This window comes from Taudactylus pleione, unplaced genomic scaffold, assembly GCF_031769625.1.
Source record: "Taudactylus pleione unplaced genomic scaffold, aTauple2 ptg000155l, whole genome shotgun sequence".
Classification (NCBI taxonomy): domain Eukaryota; kingdom Metazoa; phylum Chordata; class Amphibia; order Anura; family Myobatrachidae; genus Taudactylus; species Taudactylus pleione.
In genome coordinates, this window is record NW_028284557.1 from 8,842,639 (window position 1) to 8,865,872 (window position 23,234).

Consider the following 23,234-nt stretch of genomic DNA (forward strand, 5'->3'; position numbering starts at 1 on the left):
ATCTCACCTGATCTGTCATGATCATGAGCTTTCCATAACGAAGGCTTTTCAGGGACTCTGCATCTTCATAATCTCTCTTATACTGCAGACCCACAATTTTGATTATGTTGTTTATCTCTACATTTTCCATAATCTGCAAAGGAACATGAGCTTATGATCAAGACAAAAACTTACAGTAAACTCTGCAAAAAGCACTAAATCAATAAACCACATTAAAGATGCCAGTACGTAAGAAATACGTAACAATAGTCTTCTCACTAAAATTCATAATGTAGTTGATTGGAAGCTGGTTGAATTTTTCTGCTGATCATCATCTGAAAGACTTATTGAACAAATGTATTTAATCAACTCACCTGCTTGTGTGAAGCTTCCCTGACATTGAGAAGTTTGCCCCTCAATGGGAACACACCATAACGATCTCTTCCAACCACACCAAGGCCAGAAACAGCCAATGTCTTGGCCGAGTCTCCTTCAGTGAGAATTAGAGTGCAATCTGTGGAGTGTTTACTGCCTGAAACAGAAAAAAAGACATAGGCTTTACAAGTACTCCTATCTAGTCCTCTAATTTTAGGAAATAAGTGGCAGACAAGTATTTAGTCCTGCAGTCTTAAATATGGCTTAGATAAAATAAAAATATATGTTCTGCATAAATGAAAGATCAGATATGGGCATGCTGTAACAGGGACTTACAAAAAAAATATCAGACCAGAGGAAGACTGCCCGAGACCTAAGCAACTCTGAGAAACTAGTCCAAAGCTGAGATTTTTATGTCCACACCATTTACAGATGCCTACAAAAATAGGATTCTTAATACTTGCGTTGAATCCATTTCAAATGGAGGACACTGCTACCGTGGGGTTGTGGTGAGTGCAAGAGCTGGGCATGTAAAAGGTTAACCTCACAAAAGGGATATGGCAAATAAAACAGAACAGACATTTCAAACAGAACTGAACAATGAGAAGAAGTGGGAACAAAGCCAATCCTTCCTCTGTCAGAACTAGCAGAGTGTTGGCCCATAGATCACTAAATCCTAAAACGGGTACGTTTTAAGCAGTCCTTGGTCACTTAAAGTACCATCCATTTAAAAGAAGGAATGACTACTTCCTAATTAAGATGGAAACCTGAAACCACCTTTGGCATGACACTCTTGCGAAGAACACCTTTTCATTAAGGGATGTCAAGATGGGATAAGTGTAGGTCTAAGCCCCCAATTCTGAAACCCATCTTGCTGGAGAAATTCCTAGGATAGAGGTACATAACACTTAACTCAAATAATCTTCTAAGGTTACAAATGGTGGGGAACCTGTGGACCTTCAGCTGCTGTGGAAGTACATACCCCAGCATGCCCTGCCAGAGTTTTGCTGTTAGGGCTTGTTGGGATGTGTTGTTCCACTGAAGATGACTAGATTAAAGAACCAAATTTAAGATACCATGGTGCTGTTAGATGAAACATATGAAAATTGTATGTGTAAACAACCCTGCAAGGTGGTCTGAACCTCAAGAATCAGTGTTAACTTCTTTCGAAAATACATCAAAAGAGCCAAACTCGGAACATTAAGAGAACCATGTCTGAAGTCACCAGGTCTGTTTTGAAGAAAGGAAACAAAATATGAAATGGAAGTGTGTAACCCAGAGTTAACACCGATCACCATAAATTCTCCCATACACTATGACAGCTTCATGAAAAACTGAATTTCTTGCATAGTCTCTATTGAATCTTCAGACAATATCTTGGATCCTGGCTTCAACAGCCTCTCCTAACTAATAAAGGCAGTTGATGAAGTTCCTAGTAAAAAACAAAACTTGCGGAAAAAGAAGAACTTCCTGCAGTGTGTCAGCAACCTGGGCCTGCCCAATCCATAAAATGTGGTGTGCCAGGCCAATCTGGGACAAAGGATCACCAGAATCCCTTCCCACCCTACTCTCTTGAGGATCTGAGGAAGCATTGTAATTCAAGTGCATAGAAATAAACCAAACTGAAATTCCAAGGAACAGTTAATATTCACTAGTGATGCCAATAGATCGCTGGTCCTAAAGAGGAAAGTGGGCACCTTATTGTTGTGCTAAAAGGCCATCCAAGCAACCTCTGGCTGACCGCATCTCTTCACTAGCAGACTGAATACCTGATGAAGAGTCTATTGATTAACCCAGGTGAATAGTGTGCCTGGTTCAAAAGTCCACCTCTGTTTTCCACGCCTGTAATGTACACTGTCTACATTACAGGCACTCAGACTTCAGTCCATATAAAAAAAACTGGAAAGATTTTCTCATGTGGGCACTGCTGGTACACCCTTGATGATTCATATGGGCCTTTCACTCATTGTTTACTATAGTTTGTCCTCATCACCAACTAAGAGACAGAAGCATCAGTGATCTTATGCTGAGACGATGACCAAAGAATTAACATCTTGAGAAAGTAGTCATGTCTAGTTGAAACATTCAAGAGTGGAAGTTTGAGTATTGAACTGCCAAGAATGAGGTGATTATCCTCTGTAGTTTCAAACATTTAGAACCTGAGGGTTCTGGATTATTATCCTCTGGAAGAAAGACATTCTTCTCCTTGATATCAATAGCCAGGCCATAATACACCATCCTTAATTGGGAACCAAGCTGGAGTTTTGAGAACTAAAAATCACCCATGCAATTCCAGAACCTGCCTGTCTAGATTAGACTGCAGTAACAGCTGAATGGGCTTTGAAAAGGAGACCATCCAAATAAAAGTACAATGGTGAAACTGTCAGATGGCAGTAGAGCAGCCATTAACTTTCTGAAGACATGTGAAGCCATGACCAGCACCCTAAAGGAAAGGGTCATTCTATGAATCTTAAGTAGGCAGTGATACCTATCCAAGATCAAAAAAAAAAAAAAAAAAACCAAAACAAAATAAAACAGGCATCCTTGCTGTCTGTGTACACTAAACATTTGATGCACCCCATGCCGCTGATGATGGATCTTAAGAGGCTCAATCTTGAACAAGTTTACCCATAATTATGGCATTCAAGGACTTCATTTTCTATATGGGCAGCAATTAGTGCAGTCCCCTGGACAAGAAAAAGATCTGAATAAATCCCTGAGTCTTCTGCTCCTCTAGGATGGGGTTGAACACTCCTGAAGGCAACACGTGCCTGCCTGTGATCCAACTGTTTAGCATTCTTTCAAAAGGCGCTGGAAGAAAATCTTTTGGACAGCAGTCTCCAGGAGGACTAGGACGTAAACACTCAATAAACATCTGTAACCAACAGAACTTGAGAGGATCCATACCACATGATCGGGAACTGGGCGAGTGGAAAAGCCTGTCTGGTACTTTGATTGTCATGCGGGTTTAGGCTCTGGAGATTGGCTTTAAAGGTCTGCCTTCCCTTTCCTGTTTGCAGAGAGGACCAACACCTTTTAGATCTTATTGGATAAAAGGAGGCACTAGAGGTATGGAATCTTGGTCCCTCAGGCTTGGACGCATTAACAAAGATGAAAGAGCTAATTTGTCAAGCTCAGATCCAAAGAATACTGCTCCGTTAAACAAAAGGGCTTTTGGACTCCACATCTGTGTCTCAGGGCCAGAGCCAATATTTTCGCCTGCCAACTATTGGCGAGTCAGTAAAAGCCACGACACCAAGGGGGAGATTTTAAAATTTTGGAGAGAAAGTGGAGAAGTTGTTCATAGCAACCAGCTTCTGTCATTTTACAGGCTGTGCTAGAAAAAACAAGAGATATGGTAAGAACTTACCTTTGTTATCTGTTTCTACGAAGTCCATAGGGTCCACAGGGTGACCTTTGGGGGTATAGCTGGATCCTAGGGCACCACGGAGTTAAAGCTTGTAGCTGCTCCCAAGATGCACTTAGGTACCTGTGGCTCGGGGGCGAGGTATAGAGAAGGATGGACCCCAGTTGGTAAGCAGCCAAGGCCGGAGGAGGAGACGAAACAGAGAGAAGGAAGACTGGAACACACAAGAACCATACTCACAGAAATGGGAGACGGACAACCGGTCACCAGTCACAGAGCCCATATGAAGCCAGGTGCGTCAGGGCGGGTGCCCTGTGGACCCTATGGACTTCGTAGAAACAGAGATAACAAAGGTAAGTTCTTACCATATCTCTTGTTTTCTACTTCAGGGTCCATAGGGGTCCACAGGGTGACCTTGGGGATGTCCCAAAGCAGTCCAACTAAGGGCAGGGACGCTCCTGTGCTGATAAGAGAACCCGGCGCCCAAAGGATGCATCCTGAGAGGCAAAGGTGTCAAACGCATAGAACCTCAAAAAGGTGTGAATGGAAGACCAGGTGGCCGCCTTACACAGCTGAACAGCAGAGGCGCCACGGCTAGCAGCCCAAGAAGGGCCCACAGACGGAGTGGAATGAGCCTTAACAGAGGCTGGAACAGGTAAACCCTCCTGCATATAAGCCTCAATAATAACAGAACGAAGCCAACGGACTAGAGTCTGTTTGGTTTTCACAAGAGGGGTTGGCCTGCCAACAAAGAGGATAAACAAAGAATCCGACTTCCTCACAGAACTAGTCCGGTCCACATAAACCTGGAGTGCACGGACAACGTCTAAGGAAGCTTCCCCAGCCGAAAGATCAGGCGACTGAAAGGCTGGTACAACAATTTCCTGATTAATGTGGAACCTGGAAACCACCTTAGGCAGCAAATAAGGACAAGTGCGAAGCACCGCTCTGTCCTGATGAAAAACCAGAAAAGGGGGACGACAGGAAAGCGCCCCCAAATCCAGAATACGCGAAACCCGGAACACCTGGGGATCATATTTTCTGGCCTCGCACCACTGAAAGTAAGTGTGCCACACTCTGTGGTAGATACTCGCGGAAGCAGGCTTGCGCGCATGGTGGTAATAACGGAGCTAGAAAAGCCCCGAGACCTCAGGACGGCTGTCTCAAGAGCCACGCCGTCAAAGATAGTCGACCCAGATCCGGGTGAAGACAGGGCACCTGAGACAACAGGTCCCGCCGTTGAGGTAGGAGGTACGGAGCGTCAATGGACAGGCTCCGCAGATCAGAGTACCACGGCCTTCTGGGCCACCAGGATCAGTGTGCCTCCGTCCTTGTTGAACTTGCGCAGGACCCGAGGCAGCAGAGATATCGGAGGGAACAAGTAAGCCAGCTGAAACAGCTATTTCACCGACAGCACGTCTATCAGACTTGCGCCTGTGTCCCTAGTCCTTGACCCGTACACGGGCAGCTTGTGATTGTGACGGGACGCCATCAGGTCCAGCTCTGGCAGCCCCCACTTGTCCACGAGTAGTTGGAATACCTCTGGAGGAAGCGACCATTCCCCGGGATGCACTTCGTAACGGCTGAGGAAGTCTGCCTCCCAACTGAGGACTCCCGGGATGAAGACTGCCGAGAGAGCTGGAAGACAGCGCTCTGCCCAAGCCAGGACGCGGGACACCTCCGACATCGCAGCTCGACTGCGAGTCCCTCCCTGGTGATTGATGTACGCCACCGTGGTGGCGTTGTCTGACTGCACCTCAACGGCCCTTCCGTGAAGAGTGGTGCCGGACGACTGCAGGGCTCTGTACACTGCCCGCAGTTCCAGGATGTTGATGGGAAGAATCGCTTCCTCCGCCGACCAAAGACCCTGAAGTGACAAGGAGCCTGTCACCGCCCCCCAACCCCGGAGACTGGCATCTGTGGTGAGCAGAACCCATTAAGGGATCCAAAAGGGGCGCCCCTCGAGGAGATGAGCCGTCTGTAGCCACCAGGCCAGGGACAGACGCACCTCCGAGGACAACACCAGCATCTGAGAGCGGATCCTGTGTGACAATCCGTTCCATTCCGAAAGAATCAGCCTCTGCAGGGGCCTGGAATGGAACTGGGCAAACTCCACCATGTCGAATGCTGACACCATGGACCCCAAAACTCTCATCGCTGAGTGCACCGACACTCTGCCACTGCTCAGACAACTGTGAATCTGCAGCTGTAAGGAGGAGACCTTCTCTGGAGTCAGAAAAATCCGTTGCCGACGAGAGTCCAGCAGGGCCCCCAAATGAACCATCCGCTGTGATGGGATGAGGGAGGACTTCTTCCAGTTGATCAACCACCCGTGCGCCTGTAGACAAGCGACCGTCAGGTGGAGATGTTGGATCAGTACCTCCGGGGAGCTTGCCAGCAAGAGGAGGTCGTCTAGATACGGTAGCAACCATATCCCCTGGCTCGAAGGTGAGCCGCCATCACCTTGGTAAATACCCTTGGTGCCGTGGAGAGGCCAAAGGGTAGAGCCCTGAATTGGTAGTGGTTGTGGAGAATAGCAAACCGCAGAAACAGTTGGTGCGATGTTGCTATAGGCACATGGAGGTAGGCGTCCTGGATATCCAGGGAGACCATATAATCCCCCGGTTCCATCGCCAGAATGATGGAACGCAAAGTTTCCATCCTGAAATTGGGAACCCTGAGAAACCTGTTCAGGGACTTCAAAATTGAGGATGGGGCGATGAGAGCCATTGGGTTTCTGCACCAGAAACAGCGTAGAGTAATACCCCATCCCACGTTGAGATTGTGGTACGGGTATAATGACCCCCACCGTCAGCAAGGCCTCTATGGCTTCCTGAACCGGCAAGGCCTTGGTTTTTTCCTGAGAAGGACTCGTGCAAAAAAACTGGCGAGGCGGCCTGTGCCGAAAAGACAGGGCGTACCCCTGGGAGACCACTTCTCACACCCAGGCATCCGTGGTGGTATTGTGCCAGCACTGGGCAAATTGAAGAAGACGGCCTCCCACTTTGGGGTCCCCCAGAGGGAGGCCCGTCCCATCATGCAGAAGGCTTATCTTCTTGCTTGGAAGAAGGGCGCCTAGCACTCCAGGCTTGCTTCTTTGGCTTTGAGGCGGTCTTGGTTGCGGACTGCCTCGGGAAGGACTGACCCTTTGCCTTGCCCTAAACCCGAAAGGAGCGAAAGGCCGAGCTCCGGACCTTAGCAGGTGTCGTAGCTGAAGGGAGGAAGGCTGACTTGGATTTTGCCAGGGTATCTACTATTTTGTCCAGGTCCGGACCAAATAGTAACTCTCCATTAAAAGGTAAGGCCTCAAAGCCTTTCTTTGAATCAGCGTCTGCTCTCCAAGACCTCAACCACAAGGATCTGCGAGCAGACACTGCTGCCGCCGAAACCCTAGAGGTCAGCAGGCTAGCATCCAAAGATGCTTCTCCAATGTAGGAAGCGGCATCTCTCATCTGTCCTAACAACGCCCTCTGGACATCTGGAGCTTCATCCGTAAACGTATCCTCCAAGGCGTTGGCCCAACCCTCAATGGCCTTGGTCACTTAGGAGATGGCCATGGACAGCCGGGCTACAGCCCGAGAGAGTGTAAATAGACTTTAGACAAGTCTCCACCTTCCTGTCCGTAGGATCCTTCAGCGAGGATATAGACGGCAATGGCAAAGTAGCACTCCTGATGAGGCGTGTTACATGGGAATCGACCGCAGGCGGAGTTTCCCATTTCTTATAATGCGCCTCTGGAAATGGATAATTGGACGCCAACCGCTTCTGTGGCAGGAATCGCTTACTGGGCGTCTGCCAGTCCACCGCCATGTGATTCGTCAACTGATCAGACAAGGGGAACGCTGCAGAAGTAACCTTAGCTTTTTTAAAACTAGGATACCTCATCCTCAATCAGAAGAATGGCCCGCACCGCCCTAACCAGAGCCCGCACATTGATGGAAGACTTAGTGTCTACCTCCTGTACTGAGGCATCTGACGCATCCTGCACCTCACCATCATCCGAGGACCCCTCAGAGTCCAAAAAATGCGCAGCCTGCGCCATAACTGTGCGTTTAGACGCCCTGGAGGGCACGTCACTGCGCAACATCGACTGAAAAGCTGCTGCCACCAAATCTTGGACAGTGTGGGAAAGTGCATCCACCCAGGGTGGAGGAGCTGCCACAGGAGCCTGAAACGGTACCACAGCCTGCTGCGCCACAGGGGTGGACTGTATATACATTGGCAACCCCGCATAGGGACCAACAGGCTGAGACCCCGGGGGAGTCTGCAATAATTGTGGGACACCCAGGGAATGGGGGATGGTAGGCTGGGGCAACGCCCTAGTAGGGACGGCAGTCGGGACCGACAGACGGTCCGCGATGGACACCAGCACCTGGGAAAACATCGCCCATGGTGGATCCTGCGACATAGGAGGTTTAGACGTACCAGGGACCGCCTGGCACCGTCCGCACAGGCCGTCCTGTGACAAATCTCCTCCTCAGACATGACAGACTATATAATTAAAACAAGAGATATGGTAAGAACTTACCTTTGTTATCTCTGTTTCTACGAAGTCCATAGGGTCCACAGGGTTGACCTTGGGGTTATAGCTGGAACAGGATCCATGGGCACCACACAGTTAAGCTTTTAGCTCCCAGGATGCACTTGGGTCCTCCTCTATACCCCGCCCCCGAGCCACAGGCACCTCAGTTGGTAAGCAGCCTAGGCCGGAGGAGAATATGGAACAGAGAGAAGGAAGACTGGAACACACAAGAAACCATACTCTCAGCAATAGGAGACGGAAAACCGGTGACCAGCCACACAGCCCATTTGAAGCCAGGTGCGTCAGGGCGGGCGCCCTGTGGACCCTATGGACTTCGTAGAAAAAGAGATAACAAAGGTAAGTTCTTACCATATCTCTTGTTTTCTACTTCAGGGTCCATAGGGGGTCCACAGGGTTGACCTTGGGGATGTCCCAAAGCAGTACAACTAAGGGCGGGGACGCTCCTGTGCTGAAAGGAGTACCCGGCGCCCAAAGGATGCATCCTGAGAGGCAAAGGTGTCAAACGCATAGAACCTCAAAAACGTTTGAATTGAAGACCAAGTGGCCGCCCTACACAGCTGAACAGCAGAAGCGCCACGTCTAGCAGCCCAAGAGGGACCAACAGAACGAGTGGAATGAGCCTTAACAGAGGCTGGCACAGGTAAGCCCTCCTGTGCATAAGCCTCACAAATAACGGAACGAAGCCAACGGGCTAACGTTTGTTTGTTGGCAGGCCAACCCCTCTTGTGAAAACCAAAGAGGATAAACAAGGAATCAGACTTCCTAACCGAAGCCGTCCGGTCTACATAAATTCTAAGCGCCCGGACCACATCTAAGGAAGTCTCACCAGCTGAAAGATCAGGGGACTGAAAAGCTGGCACAACAAGTTCCTGATTAATATGGAACTTCGAGACCACTTTGGGCAAAAACTCAGGACGAGTGCGGAGCACCGCTCTGTCCTGGTGAAAAATCAGGAAAGGAGGGCGACAGGAAAGCGCCCCCAATTCAGACACCCTCCTGGCCGAAGCAATTGCCAGGAGAAAAACAGTCTTAAATGTCAGCCACTTGAGCTCCACCGCCTCAAGAGGCTCAAACGGAGGACCCTGCAGGACCCGTAGCACCACCGCCAAGTCCCAAGGAGCCACAGGAGGCACAAAGGGAGGCTGGATCCTGAGAACACCTTGGAAAAAGGTGTGAACGTCTGGTAGTATTGCAATCCGCCGTTGAAACCACACGGACAAGGCGGACACATGAACCTTCAGAGATGCAAGGCGTAAGCCGAGATCCAATCCTGACTGAAGAAATTCCAAGATCCTAGAAACTCGGAACACCTGAGGATCATAAAGTCTGGACTCACACCACTGAAAGTAAGTGTGCCACACTCTGTGATAAATCCGTGCTGAAGCAGGCTTGCGTGCCCTGAGCATGGTACAAATAACCGAACTGGAGAAGCCCTGAGACCTCAAGACGGCTGTCTCAAGAGCCACGCCATCAAAGACAGCCAACCCAGATCCGGGTAAAGGCAGGGCCCCTGAGACAACAGGTCCCGACGTTGAGGAAGAAGGTACGGAGCGTCGATGGAGAGGCTCCTCAGATCGGAGTACCAAGGACGTCTGGGCCACGCCGGAGCTACCAGCACGAGCATGCCGCCGTCCTGCTTGAATTTCCGCAGAACCCGAGGAAGCAGGGATATCGGAGGAAACAGATACGCCAGGTGAAACGTCCATGTCACCGACAGCGCGTCCACCAGACTTGCACCTGCGTCTCTTGTCCTTGACCCGTAAACGGGCAACTTGTGATTGTGACGGGAGGCCATCAAGTCCAGCTCCGGCAGTCCCCACCTGTCCACGAGTAGCTGAAACACCTCTGGGTGAAGCGACCATTCCCCGGGATGCACGTCGTGACGGCTGAGGAAGTCCGCCTCCCAATTGAGGACTCCGGGGATGAAGACCGCCGAGATCGCTGGAATGTGACCCTCCGCCCAAGACAGGATACGAGACACCTCCGACATCGCTGCCTGACTGCGAGTTCCGCCTTGGTGATTGATATACGCCACCGTGGTGGCGTTGTCGGACTGCACCTGTACCGCCCTTCCGTGAAGAGCGGGGCAGGACGACTGCAGGGCCTTGTATACTGCCCGCAGTTCCAGGATGTTGATGGGGAGAAGTGCTTCTTCCGCTAACCAACGACCCTGAAGCGACAAAGAGCCGGTCACTGCCCCCCAACCCCGGAGACTGGCATCCGTCGTGAGCAGAACCCAGTCCGGGATCCAAAATGGGCGCCCCTCGACCAGATGAGCTGTCTGAAGCCACCAAGCCAAAGATAGCCGAACGTCCGGAGACAACACCAGCACCTGAGAGCGGATCCGGTGAGGTAACCCGTTCCATTCTGATAGAATCAGCCCCTGCAGGGGCCGGGAATGGAACTGGGCAAATTCCACCATGTCGAATGTCGACACCATGGACCCCAGAACTCTCATAGCCGAATGGACCGACAGGCGGCAACGGCTCAGGCAACTGCGTATCCGCAGCTGTAGTGAGGCGACCTTCTCCGGAGTCAGGAAGATCCTTTGCTGACGCGAATCCAGCAGGGCTCCCAAATGAACCATCCGCTGTGATGGAATCAGAGAGGACTTTTTCCAATTTATCAACCACCCGTGTGCTTGCAGGCAAGCGATCGTCAGGTGGAGATGTTGAAGCAGTACCTCCGGGGAGCTCGCCAGCAACAGGAGGTCGTCCAGGTACGGCAGCAGCCGTACATTCTGGTTCCGAAGATGTGCGGCCATGACCGCCATAATCTTCGTGAACACCCTCGGTGCCGTGGAGAGACCAAAGGGTAGCGCCCGGAACTGATAGTGGTGTTGAAGGATAGCGAACCTCAGATACCGCTGGTGTGAAGATGCTATCGGAACATGGAGGTAGGCGTCCTGGATGTCCAGGGACACCATGTAATCCCCCGGTTCCATCGCCAGAATGATGGAACGTAACGTTTCCATCCTGAACTTGGGAACTCTGAGGAATTTGTTCAGAGACTTCAAGTTGAGGATAGGGCGATGAGAACCATTGGGTTTCTGCACCAGAAACAGAGACGAATAATACCCCGTCCCTCGTTGTGATAGAGGAACGGGAACAATGACCCCTGCTTTCAGCAAGGACTCTATAGCCTCCTGAACCTGTAACGCCTTGGTCTTGTTCTGAGAAGGACTTGTGCAGAAAAACTGGTGGGGTGCTCTGTGCCGAAAAGACAGGGCGTACCCCTGGGAGACCACTTCTCGAACCCAGGCATCCGTGGTGGTATTGTGCCAGCACTGGGCAAATAGAAGAAGTCGGCCTCCCACTCTGAGGTCCCCCAGAGGGAGGCCCGTCCCATCAGGCCGCAGGTTTATCTTCCTGCTTGGAAGAAGGGCGCCGAGCACTCCAGGCTTGCTTCTTGGGTTTAGAGGCCGTCTTACTCGCAGACTGTCTCGGGAAGGACTGACCTTTCGCCTTACCCTGAACCCGAAAGGAACGAAAAGCCGAACTCCGAACCTTAGCAGGCAGTGCCGCCGAAGGGAGGAAGGCCGACTTGGATTTAGCCAGGGTGTCCACTATTTTGTCCAAGTCCGGACCAAATAGTAATTCCCCATTGAAAGGTAAGGCCTCCAGACCTTTCTTTGAATCAGAGTCCGCTCTCCAGGACCGCAACCATAAGGATCGGCGGGCAGACACCGCTGCAGCCGATACCCGCGAGGTCAGCAGACTAGCATGTAAAGAAGCTTCTCCAATGTAAGAAGCGGCGTCCCTCATTTGTCCCAACAACGCCCGCTGGACATCCGGAGCGTCGTCCGGGAAGGTATCTTCCAATGCATTGGCCCACCCCTCAATGGCCTTGGCCACCCAGGAAATGGCCATGGACGGTCGGGCCACCGCCCCGGAGAGGGAGTAAATAGACTTTAAGCAAGTCTCAACTTTCCTGTCCGTGGGATCCTTCAGTGAGGATATCGACGGTAATGGTAAGGTGGCGCCCCGAGTTAAACGGGTGACATGGGAATCCACCGCCGGTGGAGTTTCCCATTTTTTACAATGTGCCTCAGGGAAGGGGTAATTAGAAGCCAACCGCTTCTGAGGAAGGAATCTCTTACTGGGCGCCTGCCAAGCTACCGCCACATGATCCGTCAACTGATCCGACAGGGGAAACACAGCAGAAGCCACCTTAGTTTTTTTGAAACTAGGAAACTTCGACCTAGGAACCGGTGCCTCATCCTCTATAAGAAGAATAGCTCGCACCGCCCTAACTAGTGCTCGCACATTAATGGACGACTTGGTATCCATTTCCTGGACCGAGGCGTCCGAGTCAGTGTCATCAGGGACCTCCCCATCATCTGAGGAACCCTCTGAGTCAGATACCTGAGCAGCCCGTGTCATGAGTGGGCGTTTTGAAATCCTAGAAGGCATGTCAGTCTGCAACATTGACTGAAAAGCCGAGGAAGCGGCCGCCAAATTTTGCACGGAGTTGGAGAGCACATCCACCCATGGTGGAGGCGTCGCCATAGGGGCCTGAAAAGGTACCACAGGCTGCTGCGGCACAGGGGAAGCCTGTATATACATAGGCAACCCCGCATAGGGACCAACTGATTGAGACCCAGGAGGACTCCGCAATAACTGCGGGACACCCGGGGAATGGGGGATGGTCGGCTGGGGCACCGCCCTAGTAGGGAGAGCAGTCGGGACCGACAAACGGTCCGCAATAGACACCAGCACTTGAGAAAACATCGCCCACGGTGGTTCCTGCGCCAGAGAAGGTCTGGATGGGCCAGGAGCCACCTGGCATCGACTACACAGGCCATCCTGTGACAAATCCTCCCTATCTACTCCTGCAGAACAGCGTCCGCAGGAGGCCAACACCGGAGCCACTGAGCGCTCAACCTCCTCGTCTGACATGACAGAATATATTATATATCTGGCACCAGGGTAGAAGTAAAACGCACTCACCAGTGTGCTGAACAACAGCCCACAATATGGCACTGAGTAGCACACAACTGTATGTGACGGACCTCACAAATACGTGATCTATATAAGTGAGGTCAGTAGAAACGCCCCTCCCCCACACACCTGCAGGGCTTGTAGGAGAAGTAAAGGGATAGGTATAAGCTGACAGTAAGCGGAAAATAAGCACAGACAGGCAGCACTAGCAAAAAGTCACATACCATGCAGGAAGATATACTCACTGCACCTTTCCACTACAATCAACCTGCCCAGATTCAGTGTCTGGGAGGGCTATAGTTGCTGTGTACGCTGTCCTTAATCAGGGGAGAGGTACACAGGGGGACCGGTCCGCGTGCTCCCTGAGATCTGCGCTGCCACTGGGAAAATGGCCGCTGGAGACCTCAGAGGAGGAGTGGCCGAGGAATCTGCAGCTCAGCGACGCCAGACTGCGTGCTGAAAGGCGCGCTGAGCTGAGGGGAGGAGCCGCTGACAGGGAAGGCTTCCTCCCCTGGCTGGCCATTAACCCCAGGGATGCTGGCTTCCCGGTTATCCCTGGTGGTCTAGTGGTCCCACGGGTTATGGGGGGGGCCCGCCGCCACTGCCAGCAGCCTCCGGTCTGTCCCCAGGACCGGAGGCTAAAGGACTGCATTTAAGGCATTCCGCGTGCCGCCGCTAGCCAGTGACGCGCGGCTTACCTGAATCCCCGGCGACTCCGGCAGCAGTCCTGGGAGGTAGACAGAGTCCGGCTAGTACGGACTCTGTCCTCCCGCCGCGATCCCCAGATCAGTACTGGCGTCGCGGCGCCAGTCGGGGATCAGAGCGGCAGCGTGGGCATCTGTACAGACAGCCCTTCGCTGCCGTCTGTAGTAAAAAGAGATTAAAAATAAATAAAATTTAACTTAAAATAAAAAGCTTCTGGGGGCTGCTCCTGCAGCCCCCCTGCGCGGTGACCGACTCCGGCCGGGCACCAGCTTACACTGAGGTGCCTGTGGCTCGGGGGCGGGGTATAGAGGAGGACCCAAGTGCATCCTGGGAGCTAAAAGCTTAACTGTGTGGTGCCCATGGATCCTGTTCCAGCTATAACCCCAAGGTCAACCCTGTGGACCCCCTATGGACCCTGAAGTAGAAATATAAAACGTGCGCACTCACCAGTGTGCTGGACAACAGCCCACAATATGGCCCGGTGTAGCACACAACTGTATGTGACGGACCTCACAAATACGTGATCTATATAAGTGAGGTCAGTAGAAACACCCTTCCCCCGCACACCTGTAGGGCTTGCAGGAGAAGGAAAGGGATAGGTATAGGCTGACAGTAAGTAGAAATTAGGACAGACAGGCAGCACTAGCAAAAGTCACATACCATGCAGGAAGATATACTCACTGCACCTTTCCACTACAATCAACCTGCCCAGATTCAGTGTCTGGGAGGGCTATAGTGCTGTGTACACTGTCCTTTTGCAGGGGAGAGGTACACAGGGGGACCGGTCCGCGTGCTCCCTGAGAGTATCTGCGCTGCCACTGGAGAAAATGGCTGCTGGAGACCTCAGAGGAGTGGCAGAATATCTGCAACGCCAGACTACTAGCTGAAACGCGCGCTGAGCTGAGAAGCCGCTAGACAGGGAATGCTTCCTCCCCTGGCTAGCATATTAACCCCCAGGTTGCCGGCATCCCGCTTGCCGAGTTATTTACCCTGGTGGTCTGGCGGGGTATGCCTCCAATGGAGGGGGAGCCCACCGCCACCGGTCTGTCCCCTAGACGGGGGCATGGGACTGCGTTTAAAAGGAACCCGCGCACCGCCGCTAATCAGCGGCACGCAGCTTACCTTGATCTCCCCGGCGTCTCCGGCAGCAGTCCTGGGGGAAACCAGAGTCCGGCTTACACAGACTCCGGCATCCCCCGCCGCGATCCCCAGTTCAGAACTGGCGTCGCGGCGCCAGCAGGGAGAAGGAGCGGCAGCGTGGGCGTCTGTACAGACAGCCCATCGCTGCCGCTCTGCAGAAAAAAAACTGTAGTAAAAAATAAATTTAACGACCCGACTCCGGCCGGGCACCAGCTTAAACTGAGGTGCCTGTGGCTCGGGGGCGGGGTATAGAGGAGGATGGACCCAAGTGCATCCTGGAAGCAGCTAAAAGCTTTAACTCTGTGGTGCCCGAGGATCCAGCTATACCCCCAAAAGGTCACCCTGTGGACCCTGAAGTAGAAATAGTCTACAATGGGAATCTACTCCTGTGCATGTACTAGGGAGCTGCTGACACTAAAAGATCATCCAAATCTCTTACAATATAGATTTAGTTACAATGTGTCTGCGCTCAGCTCTTGTGGCACCTTGTTAGACTCCATAGCAATAGGGTAAACAGTATGAAGGTATACGCCCTTACAGGCCCTATTGAGTGATAGAGTTAATAGACTCTTCCCTCAGATACTAGTACAGGCTGTTAAGCTTTGGAGGGCGGTCTCTGATATCACGCAATTCACTAGGTTAGATCCTGACACCCAGTTATGGAATTCTAGGGCATTGCCTGAACTGAGATCACTTCAAACTAGACAAGTGTGGGGTCCCAAGGGTATCCACTCCCTGGGACAATTATATGTTAGTTCTACATTTAAATCCTTCTCTCAATTGCAAGAGGAATTTTCTTTGCCAAGCTCATTTTTATAGATTTCTGCAACTTAGGCATGCCCTGAATATTCAGTTTACTAATGGCCCTCCTGCCCCTCAATCTTTTCCTATGAAGGCAGCACTTCTCTCACTAGGCCCCCGCAGATCTGTGTCTTTTATTTACGCATACCTTATGTCTCATTATCACAAATCCAAATTACTTTATCTTAAAGAGAAATTGGAGGCAGATGTAGGTTCTATAGTTGATAGTGGCTGGGACATCGCTTTAGAGTGTTCCTCGCAGCTCCACTGCCTCTGTGAAATTTCAGCTATTTATATAGTTTATTTAGCCCCGGTTAGGTTGGTTAAGTTTGGTTGCCGTACTTCTACTGCTTGCCCAAAGTGTCAAACGGCTGCTGGAACTTTTTGCCATTTGTTATGGGAGTGTCTCTTAGTTCAAACCTTTTGGATTAAGGTCATAAATGTTATAACTAGTACTCCTCTTCTTACGCCGGTGGTGTGGGGGTCTTGGAGGATACCGTTCGATAAATAAGCTAGACAATATACCATTAATATATGTACTCTGGCTAAGGTTAGCATTGCCTGGACCTGGATGGCCTCTCAGGGACCAGATTATTGTGCATGGCTACCCTTGGTACGCACCTCAGTTCGGCATGAAAAATACCTTTATCTTACCCGAAAGGCAGTTCAAATTTAACCGTATTTGGAGTAGATGGCAGAATTCCAGATATGCTCTTCCTGATAAATAATGATGTGGTTATATTTTGGGCTCAGCTGTATCTATTTTAATATTATTGTCACACTGTTTAATTTTTGCTTCATATGCATGTGTGGCATCAGTGCAGGTTTGGGAGAAGCTTCTCCTTTTTCAATATTTATTTTTTGTTATTTGACAATATACTGTAACTTTTTTGGTATATATGTTTTGTGTTAATGTGTAATAGATGTCCTGATCAATATATATTTATCAGTACATTGTAATGGCTATAGGTTTGTGTTGAAGTATACATGATTTATATGTCTATGATATTCAAACGCTTTTTTATAGCATTTTATTGTATGGATATAAATGTTTAATTAGAAGATGTACCACAGTGCCTTGTGTCCATATATACTTGTCAAGATTTTTTTTTAAATTAATATTGTATTCTATTTTTGTCTGTTATTTTGAAGTTCCAATAAAAAAAAATTACTCAAATTTTTTAAAAAAAACAACAACAAAAAAAACACAGTATGAAGGTGCACCGTAAAATGATCTCCCACAATTATGTATATTAAGTAATGTGTATTTATTAAACAATTAATAAATACACATTATTTACTAAATATACATTATTGTGTGAGATTATACACTTCTAGAAAAATTACAAGAGCTGGCTGCTATGGGCAAAGTCACCACCTTATATCTAATAGATTTCATAAATCTCCAAGGGGAGGAGGGAAAGAGGCTGCACAGAGTCTTGCACTTTATTGAAAAAAATGATGAATAAACGTTATACATCAGTCATGAGGTAAATCATTTCTCGATGATGTAAAGATTATATGTATAATCAATACCCTGTCAAAATCAGATAGGGAGGGGGGTGGGGGCTCTGTGCTTGAGGCAATAACCTAAATTATTCAAATGTAAACTTTTATTAAGATAATGTTAAAAAGTTTAGCACAAATGGACCATAACTACATAGGCATAACTATGGTGGCAGTGCTACAGGGGCATAACTATGGAGAGCACTACTACAGGGGCATTATTTGGGGGCACTGCTACAGGGGCATTATATAGGGCACTACTACAAGATTTCCTTCCTTTCAAATCAAGGGGGTAACGTCTGCGTATCTAAATATATTTTGGGTTAAAAGGTAAAAAAGTTCCCTGACCCCTGCCCTAAGTGTACCACTTGACCAAAGTTTAAACCCCAACAGAGAGGGTATTCCACCCAGTGGGCAAATGAATGGCATAATCGTGCATGGCAGGAAACCTTCCACAGAAAACACCCCCTAGAGCACAATACCCCTGAACATGGGCTGAGGAGAGAGGTGGACATCAGAACAGCAGCATTTACAATAGGAAAGTAGGAAAATATAAAAACAGAAGCTGTCATCAGGAGCTTCATATATAAAAAAAAAAAAAACCCTGCTAACTTTTGCTATGAAAATTACCAGCATCATTAGCATCATCCAGTTTCGGGATTCCCTTGATCTTTGTGTGCTTCACCGCAGAGCATTTCTTATTCAGCTGGGACTGAGCCTTAAACTTCACCCAGTTTAAGATGCTTTCCACAATGCCACAACCTGTTGCCTGAAACAAAATAATGCACTCATAAGCAATAGGTACATAAACTTAATTTTTCAAGTTAAAAGTCAAAGTTACAAACCAAAATGTATCCATAGGTTACTAGTCACCTGCTTAACAATTCTGGGTATAGCACTGACAGCAAAAGGAAATACAAGAAATACCTAAATCCCAGCAGTGTTAAAAAAAAAAAAAAATTAAACCTACAGTATAAAATTGCCTGTTATACAAAATACTAATAAAAATCAAAGAAGAACGAAAACACTGCAGGATCTAATCAGTACCCAAAATTTGACAGAACTTCGATCATGAAAACAGGATTTTTATGAGTGTTAAACCATGTTTGCAGAATTGAGAGGAACAGGAACATTGAGCCAAAAACAGGTTTTAGTAATCCGTGCGCTTCACACTTACGAGTGTAAATGCAGCAATAGGTTAATATGGTGTACACCCACAATTCACCAAAAAAGATTCAACAAATAAAAAACAGGGTAAACCTTGCGCATAAACCTCAATGGGGAATTACTCTTCAATAACAATGTTTTGGAATTGCCATAAAGTCAACATAAAAAATCCTTATATTGAGTGTTGTTGTATTAGTTCATCCGGGTTAAAACAGTACATATATGTGTCCTCTTCTTAAAAATATACACTGGTCTGCTTCACACAACACACTGGTCACTTGCTAACTTCTTCAAAACACCCTGGAGAGCTTCTTGTTCCTCAGAAACAGATAAGGGAAACAAGAGAAGGACCACAATGGTGTAATAAAGTTTTATTATAGTGACAATGTGTTAAAAAATAAGGTAGAGGCTGCGTACCAGACATCCAGGTGTATAATAACACCATAAAGCATACGAATAATATTTACAGGGTACCTCCTGGGCTCAAGAATCCACCCTCTCTGCTTGGGTCTGGGACCGCTGTTCCTCCAATGTCCACCAACGCGTTTCAGCTTACTAAGAGCCTTTCTCAAGGTGTGTAAAGCTAGACCAGATATCCTTGTTTATATCCCCCCTCCCCCAATATGATTGGTTCACAACTTTTAATATTGGTTTAGTGGGGAGAAATGCGTGTTTCTTAATTGTCATACAAATAGGTACTTTCTACAATATTGGTACCTGTTTTAGGTGAATCCCAAGATCTCAGTTATTTAGAATTAGATAGAAGAACTGGCGTGCGTTCCACCGCAATCTCCACGTGGAACGCAAAGTACTTCCGGTATTAGTGCTCGGAAGTGGACCTCTCATGTATCACGCTGCGTTCCACAATCAACACGCGTGGAGCGCACACACTTCCGCTCATTCTCTCATGGCTCCTTTGGGGAATTTGAGTGTGCTCCACCGCCTTCTCCCCGTGGAACGCATGCACTTTCGGCGCATGAACTGTGTCAACGCTTGTGGCCGGTTGCGCTCTACAGCTCGTCTGTGTGGAGCGCATGCACTTCCAGAGGTGGCTGTAATGCCATGACCTCCTGGTTGGAATGCTTGCGGATTTGCGCATCACCCTATTAGTTGCCTGGTGCGCAGAAAATTCCGGTGATCTCCACCGGGAGTTCATACTATAATAGAATTGTTAATAAGTCTCTATTTTAATGGTCACGTGAAACGTGGTCCTTAATGAGACATATCCACAAATATATAACGAATAGTTCTCATTATATAGAAAAAACGGGTAGGGTGGGAATTGCATTTACAAAAAAGATTTTTCATAAACATATGACTTAAAAATCACATGAAGTGAACATAAATATATAATTATAAGAATATATACCTATAAATGACCTTAAAATGAGAAGAGATTAAAAACCTAAAATGACCTTGTAAACATATAGATGACCATCAATTAAGAGAAGCAGAATAAAACCATATACAATAAAACGAATATGTAGAAAAAAAAGTTCCAGTATTAAAAAGACCCTCTGTTAAAATATATTTTTATAAAAACCATTTTAGCTCAAAATCCATACTCATCCCTTTGGGGTGAAGGGTCCCCATTTCATAAATCATCCTCATTTCAGTCTGTGCTAAATTGTTATCAATTTTCTTTTTTCTCCAGTTTTTCTCCACTACCTTTATCCCTATTACTCTATTAATCCCCTTGGTGGAGCTGTTGTGATGTTCTTTAAAGTGATTGGACACTGAATGTTTGTCATACCCCTTCTTTATATTCCTCACGTGCTCTGACCATCTTTCCTTCAGGGAACGGGTGGTGCGCCCAATATACTGGAGACCACATTTGCACTCAATTAAGTATATACAGTTGATGCTGTTACAAGTTATGAACTGCGTAATATCATGTGTTACACCTGTAGTTTTTGAATGGTATTGTTCTAGTTTATTTGGTTGTGCTAGATGATTTTTGCACATCTGGCACAGCCCACAGCGATAGAATCCTTTGGATTTAATTCTGTTCATTCTTTTCAAAGGAACTGCACTTTTAACCAATCTAATCTTCAAATTATCAGCTTTTCTATATATAAATGAGGGTTTTTCTGGTATAGTCCGCTTCCCAATTGAGGACTCCGGGGATGAAGACCGCCGAGATCGCTGGAATGTGACACTCCGCCCAAGTCAGGATGCGAGACACCTCCGACATCGCTGCCCGACTGAGAGTTCCTCCTTGGTGGTTGATATACGCCACCGTGGTGGCGTTGTCGGACTGCACCTGTACCGCCCTTCCGTGAAGAGCGGGACCGGACGACTGCAGGGCCCTGTATACTGCCCGCAGTTCGAGGATGTTGATGGGGAGAAGTGCTTCTTCCGCAGACCAACGACCCTGGAGAGACAATGAGCCGGTCACTGCCCCCCAACCCCGGAGACTGGCATCCGTCGTGAGCAAAACCCAGTCCGGGATCCAAAAGGGGCGCCCCTCGACCAGATGAGCTGTCTGAAGCCACCAAGCCAAAGATTGCCGAACGTCCGGAGACAACACTAGCACCTGAGAGCGGATCCGGTGAGGTAACCCGTTCCATTCCGATAGAATCAGCCCCTGCAGGGGCCGGGAATGGAACTGGGCAAATTCCACCATGTCGAATGTCGACACCATGGACCCCAATACTCTCATAGCCGAATGGACCGACAGGCGGCAACTGCGTATACGCAGCTGTAGGGAGGTGACCTTCTCCGGAGTCAGGAAGATCCTTTGCTGACGCGAATCCAGCAGGGCTCCCAAATGAACCATCCGCTGTGATGGAATCAGGGAGGACATTTTCCAATTTATCAACCACCCGTGTGCTTGCAGGCAAGCGATCGTCAGGTGGAGATGTTGAAGCAGTACCTCCGGGGAGCTCGCCAGCAACAGGAGGTCGTCCAGATACGGCAGCAGCCGTACATTCTGGTTCCGAAGATGTGCGGCCATGACCGCCATAATCTTCATGAACACCCTCGGTGCCGTGGAGAGACCAAAGGGTAGCGCCCGGAACTGATCGTGGTGTTGAAGGATAGCGAACCTCAGATACCACTAGTGCGAAGGTGCTATCGGAACATGGAGGTAGGCGTCCTGGATATCCAGGGACACCATGTAATCCCCCGGTTCCATTGCCAGAATGATGGAACGTAACGTTTCCATCCTGAACTTGGAAACTCTGAGGAATTTGTTCAAAGACTTCAAGTTGAGGATAGGGCGATGAGAACCATTGGGTTTCTGCACCAGAAACAGAGACGAATAATACCCCGTCCCTCGTTGTGACTGAGGAACGGGAACAATGACCCCTGCTTTCAGCAAGGAGTCTGTAGCCTCCTGGATCTGTCTTGTCCTGAGAAGGACTCGTGCAGAAAAACTGGTGGGGCGGTCTGTGCCGAAAAGACAGGGCGTACCCCTGGGAGACCACTTCTCGAACCCAGACATCCGTGGTGGTATTGTGCCAACACTGGGCAAATAGAAGAAATCGGCCTCCCACTCTGAGGTCCCCCAGAGGGAGGCCCGTCCCATCAGGCCGCAGGTTTATCTTCCTGCTTGGAAGAAGGGCGCCGTGCACTCCAGGCTTGCTTCTTGGGTTTAGAGGCAGTCTTACTCGCCGACTGTCTCGGGAAGGACTGACCTTTTGCCTTACCCTAAACGGAACGAAAAGCCGAACTCCGAACCTTAGCAGGCAGTGCCGCCGAAGGGAGGAAAGCCGACTTGGATTTAGCCAGGGTATCCACTATTTTGTCCAAGTCCGGACCAAATAGTAATTCCCCATTGAAAGGTAAAGCCTCCAGGCCTTAATTTGAATCAGAGTCCGCTCTCCAGGACCGAAACCATAAGGATCGGCGGGCAGACACCGCTGCAGCCGATACCCGCAAAGTCAGCAGACTAGCATCTAAAGAGGCTTCCCCAATGTAAGAAGCAGCGTCCCTCATCTGTCCCAACAACGCCCTCTGGACATCCGGAGCGTCGTCCGGGAAGGTATCTTCCAATGCATTGGCCCACCCCTCAATGGCCTTGGCCACCCAGGAGATGGCCATGGACGGTCGGGCCACCGCCCCGGAGAGGGAGTAAATAGACTTTAAGCAAGTCTCAACTTTCCTGTCCGTGGGATCCTTCAGCGAGGATATAGATGGTAATGGTAAGGTAGCGCCCCGAGTTAAATGGGTGACATGGGAATCCACCGCCGGTAGAGTTTCCCATTTTTTACAATGTGCCTCAGGGAAGGGATAATTAGAAGCCAACCGCTTCTGAGGAAGAAATCTCTTACTGGGCGTCTGCCAAGCTACCGCCATATGATCCGTCAACTGATCCGACAGGGGAAACACCGCAGAAGCCACCTTAGTTTTTTTGAAACTAGGATACTTCGACTTAGGAACCGGTGACTCATCCTCTATAAGAAGAATGGCTCGCACCGCCCTAACCAGTGCTCGCACATTAATGGACGACTTGGTATCCATTTCCTGGACCGAGGCGTCCGAGTCAGTGTCATCAGGGACCTCCCCATCATCTGAGGATCCCTCTGAGTCCGATACCTGAGCCGCCCGCGCCATGAGTGGGCGTTTTGAAACCCTAGAAGGCATGTCAGTCTGCAACATTGACTGAAAAGCAGAGGATGCGGCCGCCAAATTTTGCACAGAGTTGGAGAGCACATCCACCCAGGGTGGAGGAGTCGCCATAGGGGCCTGAAAAGGTACCACAGGCTGC

At 49.1% G+C, this 23,234-nt stretch overlaps 1 protein-coding gene across 1 annotated transcript in view; it reads right to left on the reverse strand.

Annotated features, from left to right (window-relative positions):
- TOP2A (DNA topoisomerase II alpha) overlaps positions 1 to 23,234 on the reverse strand; it is a 52,191-nt gene that overhangs the window by 18,536 nt on the left and 10,421 nt on the right. The window contains exons 11-13 of the mRNA XM_088474650.1: positions 17,987 to 18,125; positions 354 to 511; positions 8 to 133 (exon numbers count right to left, since the gene is read on the reverse strand). Of these exons, the coding sequence (XP_088330776.1) occupies positions 8 to 133; positions 354 to 511; positions 17,987 to 18,125 (423 nt within the window). The remainder of the gene's footprint in view (positions 1 to 7; positions 134 to 353; positions 512 to 17,986; positions 18,126 to 23,234) is intronic.